The 26,028-nt window shown below is 28.1% G+C and overlaps 1 protein-coding gene across 1 annotated transcript; it reads right to left on the bottom strand.

Moving 5' to 3' along the window:
- Positions 1–255: 255 nt before the first annotated feature.
- LOC111634953 (eukaryotic elongation factor 2 kinase-like) lies at positions 256–21,419 on the bottom strand. The gene is made up of 12 exons (XM_023379800.1): positions 21,209–21,419; positions 15,033–15,245; positions 10,202–10,377; positions 10,068–10,105; positions 5,810–5,978; positions 5,531–5,680; positions 4,197–4,457; positions 1,309–1,614; positions 1,103–1,234; positions 829–1,020; positions 351–475; positions 256–277 (listed from the first exon to the last, which is right to left on the bottom strand). The coding sequence occupies exons 2-12, from the start codon at positions 15,208–15,210 to the stop codon at positions 256–258; spliced, it is 1,749 nt and encodes a 582-aa protein (XP_023235568.1). The 5' UTR covers positions 15,211–15,245; positions 21,209–21,419.
- Positions 21,420–26,028: the final 4,609 nt, after the last annotated feature.

Raw genomic sequence — 26,028 nt, 5'->3', positions numbered from 1 at the left:
CCAGACCGGAAGTTCGTATACAGTTAATCGGGACCTACTGCCATTTATCTTTCAATATATCCTCTCGAATTTTATCTATCTAACTCTGATCGCGAAATTAAGGAAGGACAGACAGACAGACAGACAGACGCCGGTGGAAATTCATAGGTCTGCAAGTTTTGAAGTTGCAAAGAAAAAGTATGATGTGCAGAGACAAGCCACTACTAATTTGAGGTGGAAAGCATATATTTTAAATTAAATAAATTAAAAATATGATTAAAANTTCCAGGATAATTTCCTTTTTAAAATAAAAATATAATTGTAAAACAACATTGAATATAAATACTATATAAATTTAAGTATATTATTACCACTCCATCCCATTAAAAGTTCCCATATCAAATGCACGTGCTAAATATATCATGGCAGAACGATCTCCGGCACAAGCTGCTTCTTTCATCCAATTCATACCTTTTTCAAAGTCTTCCTTATTATTCTATAAAAAATATTTTGGCATTGTTTTTAAATGCAGAACTGTAACACAATTGTAATATTTTCCCTTTAAATAGATCTTTTGGTTTCACATTTCAGAAATTGGGACATGTTTTCAGATTTAAATATATGTGGCGCTGCATATATTATTATATGACTAATTGACAGTATTCATGAGTTTTCAAATATAAAAAGCAAATATTGATTTGTTCAAATTTTCCACCAAATATCTACTACACACTGAAACCATTAATTTTATCAAGTTTAGATTGTAATTTACACAACTATTTTTAAAAGCAGTTGAAAATAAATATATTTCAGCTGATGATGTAAAATAAATATGTAATTTTAACCTACCGGAACCGATATTTCAGTAAGAAGATTATGAGGAAGCTGCAAGTAAATATGAGCCATTGTCACAAGAGCCTCTATATTTCCACAATTAGCAGCATGTTCTAAGTGATATAGTGCAGCTTCGTGATCATACACCTCTTCATCTTCTGGAATAAAACGTCCAAGAGCATGATATTTACTAAGTTCTAAGTGAATCTACAAAAGAAAAAATAAATATATCATAAAAATAAAAATATTTTAATTTTCTACATCAAAATAAGATTATTCAAAATTTTACTTGTCCTAAAACAGAATATTCAAAACATCTTTTTCCATTGGTAGACAAATCTCTTCGTAATTGCATTTCATGATGAACACATGAAGGTCGAGATTTACGCATAACCAATTCTTTAAAATCTACATCTATGTACTGCACGGAAATAACTTTTGTTAATAAAGAGATTATACTTTTCAAAAATATTTTATCTTGAACATTAAATTTACATCTGATGTAGATCCATTTTCATGACACAAACTCTCTTTCCTATGAGATCCAATTCCTGAATCATCTTCATTTAAAACAATTGGAAACTTTCCATTTTCTAAACTTTCCATATCAAAGGGAGAATTAGGATTTCCACTATCGTTACTTAAATTACGATTAAAATTTTTTGATTCCGACGAAGGTGGAGTTATACTATTCGACGAGTAAGTTCTAGTTCGAAACATCTCAATCAAATGAGAACGTTCGTATTCAGAAGGAGACAAACACAATTCTTCTTTTCCACGTATTACAGTTGTACAAGATTTCTGAAAAAAAAAAAAAAAAAAAAACATACTTATTGAAGGATTAAATCTTATTATTTTTTGTCATAATGAAAAAGATGATAATACTACATATACAGACATGGTTACCATTAAAGTTTTTTAATAGATAAAATTCTCCATAACATCCTTTAACAACAAATTTGAAATAATAAAATATGGTAGTAGTTTACCTTCCGAGCTCCAATTGCGACACATCCAGAATTTCAACAACAGGTGCAGTTGAAATATGATCTAGATGGCACTGAGACATAGCCCCCAAAATTGGGTCACGCGCGTTACTAAAGGGTGCTGATCTACAAGGTTATTGCTCCGCTGGAGGTGCCTTGCTCGATCGCATGCAGCGTTGGCCAGATGGCCACAGCCTCCCTCCCAAATCTCAAGAGAAAATTATATAACATCAGGTCATGCTTGAACAGTTGCGTCAATAACCCACTAATCTCTTACGCATAGGGACTACGGGTTGCAAACCAAGGTGAATAGCAAACTTAACATCTGACAATATTCTCTCATCTACATCTATTTCTGGAAACTCGGATTACAACATATGAAAAAAAATCACTTGAAGTGCACTTTCTCCAAAATTCTGGTGAAACTTTTACAACCTCCGACATTATTTTGTTATAAGAAAATTAACACAACTTCTGATTTTTTTAATGGAATTTAAAATTTTAATAAACAAACTTTCAAATTTAATGAACAATATTATAACAACTCACCAATTTACTTTTGTAGCATTTANTTATATTGAAATATACTAATATAAACATTTTAAAAAATGGCTTTTGTATCAAAATTTTAGTAAAATACGTGTAATTTTTACTTTCCTGGCTGTTACATAATAGAGGATAAGTATTGGGTCAAAAATGACATCCCAATATTTTTCATTTTTGAACTCAGGATACCTCGAAAAGTCGAAAAATGTAAAAAATTTGGGATATTTTTCTGTATGTATGAATGTTAAGTGTGTGTAGGAAGTACGATTTTTTGTATTTACCCACTTTGAAATTTAATAACTTCTATACGTTTTGTCGAAAATTTATGAAATTTATCAGAGAGGTTTGTGTATTAGGCGCAAAGGTTTGTAGAAATTTTCAGGAAAATCGGATAAATGGTTCGGGAGATATGGCTCCATCCCCTTAATACCAATCTGAAGTCTTTAAGTAATGGCAGCAATTATTAAGGACGAAAACAAATAAATAATTCTGGAAAAGTCCAGAATCAACGTTAAACAAATAATTTAAATTTGTAACGACATAAAGAAATTTTAACTTAATTAAACGATGATAAATTATTCTGGTTTATCTCAAAATTATTCTTTTTATCTCTTTTAACGAAGAAAACATAACTAAAAATATTTATAAGTCTTTAATAACAGTAGAATTCTTTTGATCTTCAATCAGGCTTTAAAGACTTTTAAAAAAAAGGAAAAAGAAGTTGGAATAAATCAAATATAAGTTGGAAACGGTTGAAATAAAATCGAATATATTAAAGATGGATCGGGATATTTTTCATTAGTTCAATTTCTTTTACGATTTTTACTTTATCCTCCATCAAAATACGAAAGAAAATCAAGAATAAATGAAGATTTTTGTTTCGATTTTTGAACTTTTTACTAGAAAATAAGTTTTAGTAGGAAAATTTTTATTTGAAATCTTGTTTAAATTCAAGAAACGATATAAATCCAACTAAATCTTAGATGCGGTGCCTATAGTCTGCAATTTCTTTTATTCTTCGAGTTACTTGTGCAAAAAGTGCATTCAACTCAACTTTAATTTAATCCACTCGATTCTATACAATATTCTCATAATTCCATCCTTTTGCCAGTATGCAAATATCCCTGACACAAAGTGATAGAAACAGAAAGACACGAAATCTACAGGAAAAAAAAGAAGAATGAAACTCGTGTTCTGTACCAAAGTAGAAAAAATAAGGCTGAAAGCTTTCTTTGCTGGGAATTCTCTTTAAAATAAAAAAAGAAAAAGGAGAAAGAAAAGGAAAAACCGGAAATGAGAAGAAGTCCGAACGTTTTTCAACACCCTTTTTTCTTTATTTATTTCTTTATTTTGGACTTTTCTTGTTACGCTTCTCTTATTTTGCAGTAGATTTACTATAGTTTGCCTTTAAAATAAATGATATAAAATGATAGCAAATGTGGTAAACAAAAATCCTAAATACTAAATCATTGTAAATAATTTCCAAGTTAATAAATATATAATTATTTTGAATAATTTCAAAAGTTCAAACGTATTATCGTTAAATTATTACAGAGATATTTGCATCGTGGGGGGAATTGTGATGAAATTTTCAAAATGGAAATTTAAATTATTCAACTAACTGTAAGACATTATAAATTTGTAAAGCATTTACATGCGTAATAAGCAATAAATATATATCTTAATCCTTTATTTTTAAGATCAATGATGTGTAAATCCTCTCCATCCTCATCTTCTTTGATTATAAGAGCAGAAGTAATTCCTAGTATATTCTTGGTATCGATAGAAAAATAAAATAAATTTATGTAATAAAAGTTTTAAACTAATCAAGTTTATTAATTATAAAAATACCTGTAACTGTGCAATTCTGTTATGTTCAGCTAATTCGGTGGGAGATAAATCAAATGGAGTGAGTCCTAGACTTTCACATATCTTATTACAGAGATGAGAATGGAAAAACAGAGCCATTCCCTTCACTCCGAGATTTCCATCTCCATAATTTCGACCCGAAGCGGTGTGAATCTGAGGATCAGTGTAGAGATCGCCGACTCCCTGAATGTCCACGACCATTAACTGATGACCAGATCGTTCAAATGTAAAGTGACTGAATGCCTAAATTAAGATGTAAAAACTTTATTTTATAATGCATTTTAACTTTACTTATAAATTATGAATAAAACTTGGAATTGGAATCCTCTTTGTCCCAGAAAAGGCATAGAACAACTTCCATGACCCTTCATCCAGTTCTGTTCCATCTAACTCCACCATTGTATGGTTTGGAGATTAAGATGAGAAAGGAGGCTTTACTAACTTCAGCTAGTCACTGAATCACAGTGAAGAAACATTATAAAAACTAAATCTACAGTTTAAGGTTCTAGATTAAATAAACAACAAAGTGTGAATATTGAAGTAAATTCATAGAAATTGATCCAGCATCTTTCAACTACTTAAGTATAATTTCAGTTAGGTTTGTTCAATAAATTCATTGTTTCTACTTTCAAATTTGTTCAGGATCTAAAGCTGGAGGATATCAGACATTCATTCACTATCTAATTTAGAACTTAACTGAATTATACTGAAACTTTTATATAAATTACATTTTTAGACTAAAATTATCAACTTTTTACTTTAATACAAGAATCTTTTAATGTTTTACAACAATAAAAAGTACACAATGGAAATTTACCTTAAAATATAATATACATAATTTGAAAACAAAGAAAATTTGAAGTCTTTTTAGTATAGCCTTTTCATATCACAGGAACACAACTTTTATAAAATGTACATCAGAGAGACTGAAAGATCTCTCATAACAGACTTATCATTTTTCCTTATCTTATCATAGAGCACTGTACATTACTTTTAAAATAGAATGTAATCCTTTCTCTCCAGGTCCTCACACATTTAGGAATGAAATTGTATGATTCGGTGATATTATTACTATAAGAAATCAAAACTACCTTACATAGTAATTCACAGATATTGGCAGTTCTTAATTTAATATTTATAGAGAAGATCCATTTACAAGTATTTTTCAGTCTTGTACAAGGGTAAAACTACTTAAAAAGTGCACTACTTTTGATTGTATCTAAATTTGCTAGATTAAACTATTTTTAATACCAGTTTTCTCGCTTTTTAAAATCAATTATTAAATCCAATCTTCAAACTGAAATGATTTTCCTTACCTGTGGAGTTAAACGAAGATTTTCACAGCTAATATACCCAGAATTTGAATTGTACTTTATATATTTGCCATCAATATATCTTTCTAAGTGATATAAAGGTTTTCCTGGTCTATCCACAAATTCAATTACACACATTTGAAATATATCTACCTAAAACATAAAGATAAACATTTATTAATATCAAATTAAAATCAGGAGTATCTAAAAAAGTTTAACTACTATTTATAAAATGATTCTTTACGTAACTCTAATTATAAAAATTATTCAAGTTTTAATTACTTTCTTGGGTGGATTATGTCGATTATATTCTTCTCCCCACAGTTTAGCATCCATCTGAAGCTTAACATCTTCAAAATATATATCTCTATTAACATTTTCCATGTAACATTTTGCAACAAAATTCGCAGCATTTTCCCAACTGTGGTGTCCAAATGTTGGTAATTTTTTCCTTTAAAAGTAAAATTTTTTTTTACATATTTATAAGTTTGATATAACTTGTTTCAATTATTGTCAAAAATCTAATTTCCAAATAGTTAATTTTTTAAAATCTGTAATAATTTTATGAGAATCAAAATATTAAATTAAAACTAGGATATCATATGACTTTGTCGAATGATAATAGAATTGAGGCAAAGCAATAAAGGAAGAAGCAATCCTTGCATCTGTTAGGCCATAGAAAAGACAATCCTTGTACCTGAAGGACATGAATGGCAAGCTTTGTACTTTCTGCTACAAAAGAGGATAACCTTGTACCTGTTGGCCATGGGAGACATGATTCTTGCACTGGGCAGGTACAAAGAGATGATCCAAGAACAAAACAATCACCATTGATTGCTTGTTCTTGTATTTTGCTTGTTTTTCACACTTATTTTCTGTTACGTGCATGCGATGATGTTTTTATTGTTGTCCCCAATGCCTAAATTCCATTAGACATACTCAGTCTCATCAGAGCACAGATATTGTCACTGTAATACCTCTGTATATCGAAAACAAAGTTAGGGACTCTTATTTTTTACATTTAACTGGACCTTTATTACATTTTTGAATTCCTCATTGCAATTAATGAAAAGTGGTAAAGTTTAATCATATTTGAGCAGACAGATTTTGAGAACAAACACAATTCTGTAAGAATAGGCTTCACTAACATGCTGCCTCAATGAAACCATTTTGTATGTTAAATAACTTGTCAAAGTCAAATAACTGAGGTGCCAATTTTAAATTTCTGATATTCAAATATTGTAAATATTTTATCTAAACAAAGATTTCTCTATGTAACTCAAAATAGGTTATAGATGTGTTATGAAAGTGATGAAACTATTGTTATAGAGAATTTTATTATAAAAATTATTAGGTGTTAACCCTATCTCATTCAAATTAATCTTATTCAGAAGAAACACACTGGGTCTAATCCAGCTGCTTCTGAAACCACTTTTGAAAATTTTCTCCTGTGAAGTCAGTACATCAGTTACGATTCTTTGTATGCTTTCAACTATTTGAAAACTGTGGTTTTACAGATAGTTTTTCAAAGCTTCAGAAAAGAAATAACTCACAGTAACAGACCTGATGAATCTATTGTACTTTTACTAAGTTTCAAGCTAAATTTAGCACTGCTTTATATTCATGTGTTCCATTTGTGACAGGATCAAGGTTCATCAAATTCTGTTATTTCGTGATTATTTCAAATGCAAAAAATGAAACTGCATCATAGATGTTGGATCCAAGATCAATCAAATGAGAACTCGTGCTAAGTTATGTAAGCACTATTATGATAGACTTTAAGAAAAATCAGTATCATTTATCTGTTTCTTGTTCAAGTACAAACATTGCTTCATTTTATCTCATTAGCTTTTTAATTTTTATTCTTTCACAATATCATACACTATTTGCAGTTACAGTGAGATTTTATAAATAATATCCATACTCAAAATAAGGTTTGAATCTACATTGTTGAATATATTCAACAAACTGTCATCATATCAAGTGTGTTTAATGCTAATTTAAAATTTTATGAATTACAGCTATTCTAATCAAGTATAACTGGAAATTTTTACAAGTTTATATCATGCATGTCGTCTTTTGTCACTTATAGTCTGATTATTTCCCAAAACTATTGTGCACAATATATATGGTTTAAACAAACTTAAACACAATTTGTACTAAGACTATATAAAGTTTATATCAATTTTTATTAGGCACAGTTCATTTTCTGCCCAAACATAAAACTAAGAATTGAACTGAAGCACTAGCAAGTCAATAATATTGTTTTAGGGGCCATCTGTAATGATCACTTGCCAGTACCATGACAGCAATGTTGTCACTGGCATAGAAAAAGAATAAAAATGATTTCACAAGCTCATGCTAGTGACTTGGACATTGTCACTGACCCCACTGTATCTCTAAATTGAAATCATAGACCCCTGATTTATTACATTTTTAATTTCCTCACTTCAAATTATGTAAAATGGCAAAGTTGTTGAATTTGATTGGTAGACTTTGATTACAAAATCTGCCAATCAAATTTTTAGAAAAAAAAATTTGAGTAAATGAACCATATAGTGTCTTCACTAACGCGCCACCTCAAAAATTCTATATATATATTAATATAAATTTATAAAATCATTAACATCATGCATTTTAAATGAAACATATTATACATAAATTTAAATTATCTTCCTAGTAAAAGATATTACCATAATTTTGTGTGGACAACCTGCATGTTATCTGAGTTTGAAAGATAATTTGAAAAAGTGAATGTATGCAATCAAGCAGGTTATATGCGGATTTTAAATTCAAACTTATAATAAATAGTGATTAAAAAATTTTAAATGACAATTTATTATAAGTTGTGAGTTTTTTTAGAGGCATAGCCTGAAATAAAAGGTCATCTCTGAGTACAAAATTTTTTGGTTATCACTGGTGAGTGTGAACAATGAATCATACAGGTAAATATTTTATCTTCAATATATTTTGTATTTTTAATATGTAAATGCTGTCAGCCAATTTTTAATGTAAAATAATTTCTATATTACAGTTTAAAAAAATAAAGCAAAAAAAAAATGTCTTTAGTTTCAGTTTCATTAATAATTTTGAATTACATTTAATCCAAAAATTGTTGTAATTATTAGTTAATGTTAGTATAAAATAGCACCTTTATAAAAAAAAGTTTATATTAATTATTAATAGTTAGCCAAACTATAATGTGATACAGTTTCAGCACAAGAAAAATTTCTCCATTAATTCACCATTATCATTTGATATTAATGTTACTTAATGTTATTGTAACAGCAGTGTGTAATGAGTTATCATAAAATGTAATAAATTAGACTGGACTGAGCCCTTAGTAGTGTCAATTGGCATATTTAAATTTTAAAACATTTCATGACTTTAAAAATGTAGTGTTAGAAAAAATATAAATTTGAGAGAATTCCTAATACTTTTATATTGATAAAATTTGTTTTTGAAATATTTCAACTCTTTCAGAACCTCTGACAATTACACTTCACAAACTTAGTTTGAGGGCAGATGTGAATGAACTAGTCTAAAACTGAAAATAAAGTGCAAAATCTTATAAATTATTGTAATTTAAATGACACTGTTTACCATTTTTCAATTTTTGTTTGAATAAACTTGGTTTGTAACAAAATACTGTAGTAGTTTTGACTAAAATTTCTTCCAATGTATTAATATAAAATTCAGGAAAATTATTAAGGAACAAATTTAATTTTTTTTAACAGATTACATGCTTTGTTTGTTAATGAATACTAATTAGAAATAGATTTTCTCCCCTTGTGGAAGTCATTGTTTTATGATTGCAGACTAATATCAGGATAAATTATCTTATTTTATATCTTAATAATTCAGTGATTCCAAAAATATGAATTTTTAATTAAAAAAAAATATATATTACATAAATAGTTAAAAACTTTACAAAATGTCAAATAATCATGTTTACAGGAAAAGTATGTTCAAAGAATAATCATGTATTCCTATAAACATGGCAGAACAACTTGTTACAAATCACTTTTACAACAACACTGACAATAGGTAAAATTAATGTCAAATGATAGTGATGAATAAATAATGAAAATTTTTCTTGTGTTGAAGCAAACAGTTCTGACCAAATAACCAGAAAATTAATATAATTATTATAAATATATGGACTTGATTGTTTATGTATATCTGCAATGATTTATTAACAGGATTGAAACAGCAAAAGCAATATTTTAATGCTTGAGATGGCAACTTCTAAACTGCATACTGGTAATTATCTTGCTTTCAACAGCTGTCCCAAATGTGTACGACTTATTATAGGGTGAGTAATACAAATATTTTATTTTTATTTTTGTTGTTACAATTTTTTGTGTATATGCCAACATGGTTTATATATCACCATAGGTTATCTGCACAAAACTATGTAAAAATTGTTTGGTTAATTTTTATTAAACATTTATAAATATAGTATAAACAGAATAATTCTAATCTCTACATTATGATCAATAAATTACATTCTAATAAATATTTTAAATAAAAAACATACAATCTATAGCACTGTCTCATGGCACCATGTCCAAAGGGCTATTAGCAGGGCAGAGGAAAAAAAAAACTCATCAGTTTATGTTTTACAAATATTTTCTTATATAAAAATATCAAAATGATAAATAAAGTTTAAACCTCTTTGGCAATTTTCACTTTTATAATATCCTCCAACCAATCTTGATTCAAAGCATTGTAACGATAACGTTTTGCAGTTTCCGTTTCTAATTCGTCAAGATGAAAAATAGCCCATGGATCATCCATATGCAATGCTTTTTCTGCAGCTAACTTCCATTGCAATAATGGTGGTGTAACTATAAAACACACAATTGTAAAACTTCATAAATCCTAACAATAATCAAAATATTTTAAGACAATCTCCAGAAATGAAAATATAATACATTCCATTCAAAAATAAATAATTTATAATAAACTAATTACACAAACATAATCTCAATTTAATACATAAATTTTTAAAGTAGCATCCTTCTATAATTAATAAGGACATACTTATTTTTCCAACTTAAATATGAAATTTTGGCTCTAGATCTAAAGATCAGACATTATCCATTTCATAAGTTTATTCTGTAGTAAAAACAGACTTCTTAAAACAAATAGCATCATAGAAAATTAGGATTTTAATTTTCTTGTTTATACCTGAAAACCAAATCTGTAATGAACTTAGCTCAGTACAGCATGGTAACAACTTACACAGATAAATACTATTCAACTTTAGAGTCATGTTGCTATAGTGACTTCAATTAAATCTAAATATATAAAATTACTTGTCCTGACCGACTCCTCATTGCCCAGATCAAACTGATGAACCTAAAGAAGTGAAATTTTGTACATTAGGGTACGTCGTGAAAACGCACACTAAGAAGGGATTTTTCGAAATTCCTCAGTAGGGGGGAGAGGGAGAAGATTAAGGCTTAACCTGTAGAATGGCTTCTACTGTACTATTTTAGATGCAATTTTTTGTTTTTAACTACATTTAGTTTTCATTGAGTACTTAGGGGTAGCTAATCGATAATATTTCAGACATTGTTATAAATATTTTTATATATTTTGATTTTTTAACCAAATGTTCAAACTGTTTTAAATTTGAATTTGTTATTGCATATTGGTTTGATTATAGAATGATTGTAAACATTCCAGAAAATTGATCAAATTGAAAATAGTTCATTTGATTCTCAGAAATTCTCATCATTCTCAGCGATAGGTGTTATATAACAATTACTATAGTTGTTGAAATACTGAATATAAATGAAGTTTGCTTGCAAAATCCACATGGGTGAAGTCGCAGGTAACAGCTAATACCTGTATAAATGAAGAGCAGATCACATGCAAAGATGAAAATGCTAGAAATACCATAGCATTAAATATCATCTAATTATAGTATTGGGTATTGCAGAGCATTCACATATTTTAAACCAAAGGCTGTAGGAAAAGGACTGATTTGCTATTCACAAAACAAAGTTAGCAGGTATGAAGAGGAATATATGTGGGTTTGTGTTACCACAAACCACATACATTCCTCTCTTCATACCTGCTAACTCATCAGACCCTTGGCCTTTTAAAGGTAGCGGCATTCCGGACCCTAATCACAAGGGCTTACTCCCATTGCTCAGAAATTTCTGATATCTACAACAAACTGAAACGTGTCTAGTGTATAGCTTCTGCACATGGGTACCACCAGTCCTTAATAAATAGGCTCGCTGCCAACCAGCAATCTACAATAACTGCCACCAACATGAGGGTTAATAATGCAGAGCACAATTGAGTTATTATATCTTATGAACCATCCCTTCAACAAATTTATAATAGAATTGCTAAGGATTTAAACTTGTGCTTAACGTATAAAAGAAAATGGAATATTTTCTGACTTTTATCTAATGCAAAAGACAAGTCCGATGACAAAAAGTGTCAGGAGTGTACCACATCTCATTGCATGACAAATGTTTCAATAGACATATAACATACACTGGATCCATGTACAGATCGCTTGAGGCTAGAATATGTGACCACAAATATGATGTGTCCAAGGGGAAATATAATACTGCACTAGTCCAGTATTATATTTCCCCTTTATACTATAATTAAATTATTATTGTACTTTGTTGCATTGTAAATAATACTTCCACAGTTGTGGAACCAGAATATAGTCAGAGTTAATGCAACTGAATATAGTCAGAGTATGCTACTGAACCTGGAGTTTCTCCATGTTGGTACAAAGTAACTCTTTTACACAGGGCCTTTGACCGACACGACTTATGCTCGTTGGAGGCTCTCGAGATTTATATAGAGAGCATAAAGGTAGGTTGCATTAACTCTGACTATATTCTGGTTCCACAACTGTGGAAGTATTATTTACAATGCAACAAAGTACAATAATAATTTTTATGTGTAATTAGGTATTCATCTTTCTGCTATGTAAAGGAAACAATTTCCACATTGTTAATAAGTTCAAACATCGCACTAATTTTTACAACACTATAAAATAAATTATTTATAAAAATAATTAATTTTTATGTTGTAAATGTAACAATTTTTGCATCGTACAGTACATTATTTAAATATTTAAAAATTGGAACACAGCTATATTTGATGATTAAATTTTCAAAAGATAGAATTGCTTTTTGTGTGTTTCCTGAAGAGGGCCTCTGAAAGATGGTTGAAAATGTTCAAGCATTAAAGTTTATTTTTCATTTACTGCTGGAATTAGCACTTAGGTGTCAAGTTGTTTGTTTAGTATATAGTTCCAGTTTCTGTATGTCAGTTTTTTTATGTCTGATTTGCTATTCACAGTTGATGATTTAAAAACATGAGAATAATTTTTAATAATTACAAAAATAGTTCTTTTGGGCCAAACATACAGTAAACTCCCATATAACATGCTCCTCTACATCACAAATTCATATAATTCAACAAAAAATCATGACTAGTACTCATACAAAATTCTGTTTTTGTTGTGAATAGGTGTACATTTTCTCTTTCATAGGTTTAAACTTGCATAAAATCATTTGATAATGCATATCTCACTAACATGATTTCCTACAATGCAGAATGTATCCCTTGCAGGACTCCTATGTATTTTCTAACAATTCACAGGATTGCATATTTCAGAACAAATTGTGAAAAAAACAATACACAATAATAACAAAAACATAAAAGGTATAAAATTTTAAAATGAAAGATATAATTTAGTCTGTTGAATGTATAGAATAAACAACTCTTGTAATAATTTATACTAAAAAAAAAATTACAATTTGTTTTTCCATAAGAAAATAAAGCATGAATTATGTAAACTAAATATATTTTTCGTTTTATCAAATCAATGTGAAATTTAAGTGTGTAAATATGAGAACAAACTATTAATTATTATAGTAAATCTAATAATTAAGATAATCTTAATAATAAAGTAAGTAAGTACAACAGAACAGATTTAATGTGTAAAATGTCACTTCTAAAATTAGATTTAATTTAAGTTTTAACTTGGATTATTATTATTGTGCTCTTGAATAGAATATTCAAAATTGTAATATTTGTATTCAATTTCATGTTAAATTACAATTTAAAAACAAATTTAAACACTTGTGTTTATTTAAGAATTTAGGAGAAATATACTTAAGTTCCAAAGGACTAAGTTAAATTTAAAATGATAAATATTTACAATTAATTCATTTTAATGATTCACTATAATAGTCAAAAGTTTAGTAGAAAGTTGAGTGTTCCATTACAAGCTCTTTATTTTAACTTTACGACTAAAGACGACAATTTCTTGAAACATTGGAAAATATTTTCAAAACTACAATTTATTTTATCAGAAGATTTTAAAATAAGACTATATTGAAATATTTCTTGAAAAAAATCATCTCATAAGAATACAACTCATTCAAAATTGATGTATAGAATAATCAATAAAGAAACAACTTTATTTTCATAAACCAACACAAAAATTTAATGAACAGGACAAATGTTTTTGTCATATTTATAGGCCAACATCAGGACAGTGTTACAACCTACAGATTTTACATCCTATTTTAACATATATTAAGCATTCTATAACAAACATTACAAATTCAAAAATTAGAACACTAGGAAATTACAAATGTGTGTTCTGCATAAAATTTACTGACAATAATAAAATGCATTTTTTTTAAATACATTCATATTTAAAGTTTTGTTTGATGTTGTTATAAATATAAAAACATACCAATTATTTATGGTTTCCATTTCTGAATTGTCAGAGTTATCATAGAAGGACTGCCAAGTGATTGATTATTTCTCACAAACCTTAAAATTGAGGCAATCTCCTTTTCTTGCTGCTACAAATATTTGTAAGGCTTCTAAAAATTTGATTTGTAATATTTATTATAGAACACCTACACATTCTACACTAGAATGCAAAATTTCTAAGTTTTAAAGTTGACTAGACTGGATGTTCACCTACGAATAGGCCAAAAATATTTATCATGTTCATTAAATTTTTGTTCTGGTTTATGTAAATAAGGTTGTTTATTTATTTGAAAAATCACCTTCATATGACATCAATAATAAATCTTCTAAATCTAAGCTATCACAATTCTAAAATTTACTATAATTTTCTTGTATTTTTATTTTTAAAAAATAATTAGCATTATAAATACTATATATATGTACTATCCTTGTTTATTATATCTCATCCTTGAATATATATACATACACAAGGATAACATTTATTTGAATTCAAAACAATTTTTAGTAACAATCTTTTCTGTATCAAATTATATGGCAATATATTTTCTAATTAAAACTTAACCTTGAAAACAGCTGTACAATTAATCTGTCATTTTTAATGCATTTCTATTCAGACAACCATTCTTTAAAAAAATTTTTTTTTAAATTCTTAACTTTTAAAACTTTATCATAAATATGTTTGACATCATTATAAACTTCTTTTATATCATAAATTAGATTTAGTATTTACCTGTTTTTTTAAGTTTATTCTTAGATTGTCTCTTAAGCCCCATAGACAAGGAAAATATATTTGAAATTTTGCCTTTAAACTTGACTGGATCATTTTCTTCATTCAAGTAATCAGAATTTTTTTTCAGAATTTCAGAAAGAGAAAGAGGATGTACATCAAAGTTGTCCAAATCTTCCATGGCTTTCAAATTTTTATTTTCAAGCAATATTCATTCTATAATGAAAAATTCAAAACAAAGTACTGTTAAAATAATAAAACAAAGACTTAAATACATACTCACTAGCCCACTACAGCATAAAACTCAGGCAGCAAACATTTTCAACCTTGTTTAAAGGCCATCTTCTAGTTTGAAGATGGCCTTTAAGCAAGGTTGAAAATGTTTGCAATTAAATTTTTTTTTTTCTGCTAGAGTTTTATGGTATAGTATGTGAGTGAATTTAGAACTATCCAAATATAAATTTTCATCTATAATTTCGTATCTTCTATTATCAGGACTTATTATATTGGTTAAACCAGTATAATAAGTCCTGATAATAGAAGATATTAAATTATAGACAAATATTTATATTTTAGTAAGAGAAAGGACTTTGAGGCATTTTAATTAGAACTATCCAGTTTATGATATTACATGACAATATATAAATAGTAAACTGCAGTAAATTTTAATTTTGAAAAACATAAATGAAAATAAACAATTCTAATTTGATTTATGATTTATTCATGTAAAGGTCAAAGTATACATAATGATAAAGTTAAAAACAAACACTTATTCAAATCAGAATTATAAAAAAAAATATTTATTAAAGTGAAAAATTTGAACTTTAAAATTCAAGTGCCTTTGAATTTTGTTGGCTTTATCTTCAGGGGCTGAATTTATCTAAGAAGTGGAATTATTCATTTTGTTTTTTGCTGTTTTCTAATAGTTTAGAGTTTTGAAATGTTCTAGAAAGACTCACTTCTATTAGTTCCTAGACAATTAATAAGCCATTGATATTTGTAATATTAAACATTATGTATATCAAGATAATCCTGACATTACAGTTAATATATTTTTTTGCAAAATATATATACATACTTTAAATCATATTTATTGATTAGAATCATTCTAAAAATTTGTCATTTAAATGCCTTGAGACTGCCAGAAGAACTAGAATATTTCTTATATTAACAGAAGCAAAAAGCAAAATCATATTTTAATGTATAAATAATCCGACTCATTCCACATATTATAAATCTTTAAAAGTTAATTTCCTGAAATTTGCAGAATTTAATTTATCTATAAATTACAACTTAAAATATATTAATTTTAAGTTGTAATTTATAGATAAATTAAATGTCTGGCACATTGTTGTTACAACTTACATATAAACATTTCTGTAATGCAATCTACATATGTATATATTATCATGAGTAATTTAATAACTTACAAACAATTCATATAGTTCCATATCTGTCATTTGAAACTATATCAGACAGACGCTATTGATATGATTATTTCTTACCCATTTTTAAATTTAAAACTTGATAAGAAATAATCTTATTTTACAGAAAATATAGATAAAAATTCCAGCTGTTATTTTAGACATCTGAAACATTTTTATTATATTTTTAAGCAAATATTTTCGCTTTTATAACATCAAAAACTGAATTATATTTAAATGTATTCTTATACATTTAATAAGTTTGTATTTACACACACACACTAATCTGAATGACCTATAAAATAATTAATATAGATTAGCAAGAGTGTACTGAATTCCCATATGCTGACATTATACAAATGTTTCATTTGATGACAAATAACAAATAAGTAAACCTGCAAATGCCACAGTGACTGACTACAAAATAAGCTTGACATATGAGGCAACTGCACACAGATGTTCTACATCTAAATTTTTACATCCAAGCAAGAATATTGTTTGGATTTTTGAGGTCTACAACTTCATAATATATAGTTTTTAATGAAACTATACTAATAACATTGCCTTATTTAAGACTTAAAAGCTGAAAAAGATATTAGAAACAGTATACAGCATGTTACATAACATTGTGTTAAAAATAAAGCTCAATGATGAATTTCAAATAATTTTTCTTCTTCTGGAGGCACAAATAGAATATAAAGAATACTATCCATTTACATTCTATTTTTACTTCAGGAAAATTATAAGGCAACAAATTAATTTTTTAATAAACAGTGTTAATTAGTTATTTAATGTACTATTTTTAATAACAAATAATTTTATAATTGGAAAAAGACAGATTTTTAAGCAAATTTAAAATTTTCTACCCATAACATTCTTTAAAATTAACTTATTTTAAGGAAAACATATTTGTCATCTTATTTTAAATTTGCAATATTGCAGTCTTTAAAAGTTCATCTCTCAAAATGATTTCTCATTAGCATAATAATAGTATGTCCATTATCATAACCATTTTCCTGTTAAGATCATTCATTTATTACAAATTTTGTACACCATCTTACTAAACAAGTTTAAAAAGTTAATTTACAGATACAGTCACCTGAACTATGATCATTATCTGCAAATGAACTTTACAAAACAAACTTGTTTAATAAGATGTACAAAATTTATAATCACTTATGTAATAAATGATTGATCTTAACAGGAAAATATTTACAATCACTGAATAATTTTTTCCAATTATAGAATTGAAGGAGTGGCAAGTTTTGATATCCATAGGAATACACAATCAGGATGTACCAAAATAGAACAATATGTACATTTTATAATTTGGATGAGGCTATATATATTGAAAAAATTATCAAAGAAAAATTAATCTTCAAGTTAAATATTATAAAAATCATAACATTAAAATAATTTTTATATTATTTTCTGGCTATAAAAATTGTTTTATATTGTTAAAATAAAGAATTAAAATCTTAAAATTTAAAAATGTACATATTAATGAAATTTTATTCAGTAGACAGAGCAATGACAAGATCCAGAGATAGGACTTCCTAGATTTCTCTATACGTTCTTCTGGTATGATGTTTTCAGTTTATCACATTTCCTTTTCCTCCTTTTATACATTTTGAATTACATTAATTACAAAGTCTAGAAAACACATTCAAATATATATGGTTCCATCTAGAAAGTTTAAATTTTATTACATGACTAAGGCTATACCACCAATTTCCATTTTCCTTCATTGATACTGACATTTAAAAACACTGGAATATCATCATAAATCTGTTTAAAATTAGTGTTTTCTCCAGACAAGAAGAGACATAAAATAAACTTTGGAGCAGGATACCTCAAAGGATCACTTCTGAACTTTCAGGAGTGATGTTAAAATGATATCAAAAAAAAATTTCACACTGTCTATGGTTCCTTCTAGTTTCTTTTTTGGTCACAGAGGGATGATCTACATTTCAGAAAGATATAAATGGTTTCTGCTGGAAAAATCTTTTCTTCATCTATATGTTCTAGAACAGCGGTTGGCAACCTTTCTCACCTCACGGACCACTAAAGACACAATTTTGAATCCTGACCATTATCATGAATTTTTTAAATGATACAAAATCTGCAAAATAATAAAAGTTCAATTTTACTATATTAATAGCAAACTCACATGTTTAATTATAACAAATTAATGCAATCCTAAAGTTCATGGCTACTAGTTTGAAACAAGTTTATGGATTCTTTGCGCTTTTCTATGAAGGACGACAATCGCACTCATAATATTGTTTATTGTTCATTATTTATTGATAAGAGTCATTTTATTTTTGGTTTTAGATTTGAATAAAAAAAATCCCAATGAGTGAAAAAAGCAACTAAGCATTTTGCATTTCTTTTGTAATACTTTGCATAACCTTCAGTTGATCAATGTTCAAATTTCTCCATGGACCACCAGTTGCCGACCATTGTTCTAGAATTCAAACTATAAAGTATGTTCTTACTCCTTGAATTTTGTATAAAATTAATGAAATAAATTGAATTGACTTTCCTAAGTATAAGAAATAAAACTTTAAGCCTTTAAGCTTATATTTAGAATTCACAATACTACTGTTTAAAGATAAAGCAATGTTAAAGGTACAGGTGAAAAATTCTGTAAATTGAAATTTTAACCCGTTCTTTCACTCACCTCTTCATATTCGTGGCACATATAGAAAACAGTGTTGTAAGTTGACTCCATTGAGTTTTAAGCAAAAAGCATTGCAATGCATTTTAGTGGTGAGAATTATGTAAATCAGGCACGCACAGCCTGCATCCCTCAGTCACTCAGTGATCTGATATGAGAGAACTACCACTCTCATTTTGCAAATTTCTTGTCTTTGAAACAATTAATTATGTTGTTTACTTATCTTGTTAAAATGATATTTTAGTGATTTTCAAATGATCTACTCTTCAATGGCTAAATTAAATACCACATTTACTTAATTCTATTAACCGTCTTATTTTGGTGCAAAAGGCCAATAGCGCATATAGTTTGAATTATTAAGAAAATATTTTTCGTTTATTTCCTTTATCTAAACAAAACACAATTATTGTACACAAACTGGAACTATATATGCAAAGAATCACACCTAAAAGCAGAATTTTCAGCAAAGAAACACCCAAATTCAGTATTCAAACATTTTCCAGCCACTATTTTATTGGCCCTCTTCAGGAAATGTAAAACAAAATAACTGTTCTACATATAGAATGTAGCGGCATTCTAATTTCCAAAAGTTTCCTTTCTTTATATTTTTGATACTTTTGTTTTGAAAATTTATATTTTGGTAGATTTTGGAAAAATGTTTATTTGAAAAAAGCATAATTTTTGAAGTATCTTTTAAATTCCTAATCATCCTCTATTCAGATAATCTTTTCTTTGCAGTTTTCTTTGCTTAGAACACATGTTTTGCATATCTAAATTAAAATTGAGTATTTTTAATGACTTTCCTATGTTCATAATTCATAAACTGAATAGCTGAATCAATTAAAAAAGTGTGTGTAAATTTTAATAAATTATTGTTATTCTTTGCAATTTATAAATCAAACATATTCCATTTATAATTCATAAGTATCAGTGAATATTATTTATTGAATATTAACAAATATTTAGCTTAATAAATATGTAAAAAATAATAATATCATGAATCTATAAAACTTTTTAAATTGTCAAGTATCAAATTATCATGACTAATAAATTTTAAGAGAGCCAAAACATAATTGCAACTGAAATATTGTAAATTTAAAATGACTGGGCAAAAATTCCATTCATTAATAAAATTATGTACAGAATAAATGAAATGAAATAATACACTTTCTCCAACAAAATTATGAAGAAAAATTGAAATATGCATTATACTACAAATGGCTGTGGAGAGCACGTACGGGACCAAATGTAGAGCGGGCCCCTCTTGCCTCTTAGCAGGTCTCATTAGATATTCTCTTTTTTAACAAATAAAATACCTGGAATGTTTCTTTCTTAATAAAAAGCAGTGTTAGAGATTTTATTTTCTGTTAGTAAAAACTAAATTTTATAGAGATAAGAACCACTACAAGCAATTATTCTCCATACGTGGGGGAAAAATCCCCAACTTCCCTTCTCTCGACGGACTTTTTCCCAAAAACTCGAGAACGGAGATTAGCCAACGATGCCGACTTAGGAGATTTTCCCTAACTCTAACAAGAAATCGGCAAGAAGAGGAAACAGTTTGGGAGAAACGTAAAGTCTGCCCGCATCGGCCGGTAGAGTTTGGCAACCGGTAGGAGCTTCCGAAAGTCACACAATTCGCAACCGTTCTCACGGGAGAATCTCTCGACAAAGATCAGTAGCAGACCAATTTGTCATCCCACTTTCACTCGACTTTGTCCACGCCTAAAGTTAAAAACTCTTGTTTCTCCGAATTGTCAAAACACTAATATATTTTTATGCGCATTGCACCGACAGCAAAGCCATTTAGAGAGAATTTGTTTCAGTTTCTAGAGGGAACTCCATTAGTTTTAAGGGGAATTTCAAGCGTGTTTAGGGGGTTTTCACCACAGAAGGTTGGCAACACTGGGGTTAGCCCTTCCCACTGCAACATTGTTTACTGTATGTGGTACGAACTGAAGGGGCAAAATTTCAATTTATATAATTTTTCATCCAAACCAAGTTAAAAAATATATTAATAACCGCAACATTCGAAAAAATATAATAGTTTTAGCAAGAAAAATACTTAATAATACCTTAAAAGAAACTTGTCAATCTGCAGACTTAATGCATTCATTCATGTACACGTACGAATAACCGGATTTTTGTAGAAGGACATTCGTTAAATATTCATTTCACGTTTTTGATTTCGCATCTTTTTTCGGTCGTCGTTGAAGGAAATGCGCCTTGTTAATTGCAGTTCCGAAAATGCTCCAACAAGCATTTTTTTCGTGCTAAACAGACGTAAAGTCACCATGCGCCACCTACATTAATTTTAGACAGTGTTGTAAGTTGACTCCATTGAGTTTTAAGCAAAAAGCATTGCAATGCATTTTAGTGGTGAGAATTATGTAAATCAGGCACGCACAGCCTGCATCCCTCAGTCACTCAGTGATCTGATATGAGAGAACTACCACTCTCATTTTGCAAATTTCTTGTCTTTGAAACAATTAATTATGTTGTTTACTTATCTTGTTAAAATGATATTTTAGTGATTTTCAAATGATCTACTCTTCAATGGCTAAATTAAATACCACATTTACTTAATTCTATTAACCGTCTTATTTTGGTGCAAAAGGCCAATAGCGCATATAGTTTGAATTATTAAGAAAATATTTTTCGTTTATTTCCTTTATCTAAACAAAACACAATTATTGTACACAAACTGGAACTATATATGCAAAGAATCACACCTAAAAGCAGAATTTTCAGCAAAGAAACACCCAAATTCAGTATTCAAACATTTTCCAGCCACTATTTTATTGGCCCTCTTCAGGAAATGTAAAACAAAATAACTGTTCTACATATAGAATGTAGCGGCATTCTAATTTCCAAAAGTTTCCTTTCTTTATATTTTTGATACTTTTGTTTTGAAAATTTATATTTTGGTAGATTTTGGAAAAATGTTTATTTGAAAAAAGCATAATTTTTGAAGTATCTTTTAAATTCCTAATCATCCTCTATTCAGATAATCTTTTCTTTGCAGTTTTCTTTGCTTAGAACACATGTTTTGCATATCTAAATTAAAATTGAGTATTTTTAATGACTTTCCTATGTTCATAATTCATAAACTGAATAGCTGAATCAATTAAAAAAGTGTGTGTAAATTTTAATAAATTATTGTTATTCTTTGCAATTTATAAATCAAACATATTCCATTTATAATTCATAAGTATCAGTGAATATTATTTATTGAATATTAACAAATATTTAGCTTAATAAATATGTAAAAAATAATAATATCATGAATCTATAAAACTTTTTAAATTGTCAAGTATCAAATTATCATGACTAATAAATTTTAAGAGAGCCAAAACATAATCGCAACTGAAATATCGTAAATTTAAAATGACTGGGCAAAAATTCCATTCATTAATAAAATTATGTACAGAATAAATGAAATGAAATAATACACTTTCTCCAACAAAATTATGAAGAAAAATTGAAATATGCATTATACTACAAATGGCTGTGGAGAGCACGTACGGGACCATATGTAGAGCGGGCCCCTCTTGCCTCTTAGCAGGTCTCATTAGATATTCTCTTTTTTAACAAATAAAATACCTGGAATGTTTCTTTCTTAATAAAAAGCAGTGTTAGAGATTTTATTTTCTGTTAGTAAAAACTAAATTTTATAGAGATAAGAACCACTACAAGCAATTATTCTCCATACGTGGGGGAAAAATCCCCAACTTCCCTTCTCTCGACGGACTTTTTCCCAAAAACTCGAGAACGGAGATTAGCCAACGATGCCGACTTAGGAGATTTTCCCTAACTCTAACAAGAAATCGGCAAGAAGAGGAAACAGTTTGGGAGAAACGTAAAGTCTGCCCGCATCGGCCGGTAGAGTTTGGCAACCGGTAGGAGCTTCCGAAAGTCACACAATTCGCAACCGTTCTCACGAGAGAATCTCACGACAAAGATCAGTAGCGGACCGATTTGTCATCCCACTTTCACTCGACTTTGCCCATGCCTAAAGNGTAAACGTTCCAGAAACGTTGAAAATAGTTCGTTTGACTTGACGTGAACAGGAGACGTTTAGAAATAGAATTGGGACCAGGTCTCTAATTAGACTGGAAACGGGAGACCTAATTCTTGCATTGTGTGAAAACGGATAAGATTGGCTATAATGTAATTATCTTAATCTTCACTATCGTTACTTTTTAAAAACCCAGCGAAGCGGGTCCTTGCGGCTAGTTACATATATAAATACTGAAATCTTTAGACACTGGGTTATTGTGAGGCACAAAATTGTAAAAGTAAATCTACAGACATTCGTTCGTTTAGATTTCCTGCAAATAAGCAGAGGAAAGCAAAATGTAGTGTAAACATCAACGGATGGTTCATGATGCAGTTCAAAGAGTTTATGTGTAAAGTTTGTAACAAGTGGTTTAAACGAGTGGATACCAAGAACACGAACTATACATGGATATTTATAAATGATATTGGCAATCCAGATCTAAAACAAATGTAATTTTTTTCATTTTTCTATCTGATGATAAAATAATTAAACATATAACTGTTTTAATATGACCATATTGTATTTAAAAATAAAATTATGATGATGATATCGACTTATACTCTCAATATTTATTAATAAAACGTTGCAAAAATTTAGTTTAATAGTAATTTACACTTAATTCGATTTAAATAAAATTTACATTAATTTTATTGTTAGAATTTTTATTTTAAAAGAAGTGATGGACATCTAAATATATCTAATTCTAATAATCTAGAGATTCCATAATATTTAATTGATTTTATTTATATTTATTAATGCGAAACATGTAAACAAAAAATTATTCACAAAAACATTAAATTGAGATTTTTTTGTTTTATATAATTAAAGTAAAATTGATTATTAAATTGTAGAAAGAAAATTTTAGCATTATTTTGCTATGGCAACAAATATTCATACATTGTATTCTATTCAAGAATTATTTGTCAGTTTAATGTGAAATAATTTAATTTAAAACTTTACTTTTAGAATGTTTTGAAAGCTATTTATAAATTAAAAATATATCTACGCATATATTACTTATTATAAAATGAGCATTACATTGAAAACATTTATTAATAATACTATTGAATTTCATCTTAATTTTATAACCGATCGTGCTTTAAAAAAGTTACTATAAATTTGTTATATTATATTATTATATTCTTTATTACTGTATACTTAAAATTTTTTTTTGATGTTATTGCATCACTTTACGAAGTGCGTATATACTTAATTGCATCAGTTTTAGTACCTATTTAATTAATTTCAATCACGACAGCGAATGATATGGGTGATTGTTTCTTTTAAACTATTTGATGAAAACGTTACATAAAATTGGGGTTGGGTAATCATCCAAAATTATTATTATATTTTTGACTGGAAATCACTGGATTTATGCAATTTTAGTTTAATTAATGTCGTATAAAACTGAATATTCGTGCAAGTTTGCTTAAAACATGCGACTCAAAAAACCCCAAAATGGCGGCTTAATAAGTAGGTCACGCGTGTCCTGACCTTCTTATATAGACCTTGGTGTGTTCGATCGATTTCAAATTGTGAAGACCATTTCCCCCTCCAAAAAATATCTATATATATATGCATTTGTGAACTGTTATTTACGATATTTGTAATAAATTTTTGTTTAATCACTTTATTTCAACTTTTTTTGCTAATTATGTATTCGCTCGAACTTCGTTAAAACCTTAACTGTACCCCGAACAATTCGCCTATTTTATCGATCTAGGTATTCCCCTTTTCCAAATTTTAATATCGAGTCAAAATAGTTTAAAAAGACAAATTACAATGAAACGGTTTATTATCCGACTATCAGAAATTTCACAACACGCCAAGGAAGAGAGGAAGGAGCAATAAATAAATAGAATTGAAACGACACTTTGAAATGTTTTCCCGATGAAAATNATAAAAAGAAATTTTTGAGCCAGAAAATCTATGCTTGATGCTGACTAGTATCTTAGCACTCATCAAACAATTGCTTCCAAACTCATATTACATCTTGACAGCTCACTTTAATCAGGACCCATTAGAGGTAAAACTGACTTAGTGTAATGATTGTATAATCTTGTATTAAAGTCTTAACTTATGTTTCCTTTTCAATTAGTGTTTCTTTGGAATGATAAGAGAAGGAAGTGGAAGAAATTCTCATCCCATAACAGTACAGTTCTTATACCTGTACAGACTGATGACTGTGTACAGTTTGGTTCATTATCCCAAACGAGCATCGGTTCAAACTGATCCTGGATCTTCCCTTATTACTTTGAAAAGTCTTTGGAGTCATAAAAACCATTTAAGGAAGTTCAAGGACAATTGGAAGAACATTTACAAAATTTGCTGTGTAATCCAAGCCTGTCCTATGGAGATCATAGTGTAGTGAATTATTAGATCATGATTGTTGTGCACCAGAAACATTTAAGTTTATTCTACACTATTTAAGAGTAAGGATACACCGATTAATCGGTAAGTAATCGGTAATTGGCCTTATCGGCCACTTGGCCGATTAATCGGTTTCGATAATTGGCCAATTTTACATTTTGGTATTTTTGTTAGAATGTTACGTACAATGCTAGTAATAAAAACTAATAAATTTCTGTTATATATTTATTATTTATTACATGACAAATTGAATATTAAAAAAATTTTACTAATCAAATTATTCCTTTCATCAATACATATTATAAGTATAACATAACGTATAATATAAAGTTTAAACTTTACATAAGAAAAAGTATTGAATAGGTTAAGAAGAAAAATTAAATTTTTATTTGTTTCATAAGTTTAAAGTTTAAATACAAAACAAATATAAAACAAATAAAAATTTAATATTTAAACTGTAAAACC

The sequence above is a fragment of the Centruroides sculpturatus genome, unplaced genomic scaffold (genome assembly GCF_000671375.1).
Source record: "Centruroides sculpturatus isolate CEXI.00-Female unplaced genomic scaffold, Cexi_2.0 scaffold909, whole genome shotgun sequence".
NCBI lineage: Eukaryota > Metazoa > Arthropoda > Arachnida > Scorpiones > Buthidae > Centruroides > Centruroides sculpturatus.
Note: the sequence above shows the minus strand (reverse complement) of the source record. Positions and strands in the feature narration are given on the sequence as shown.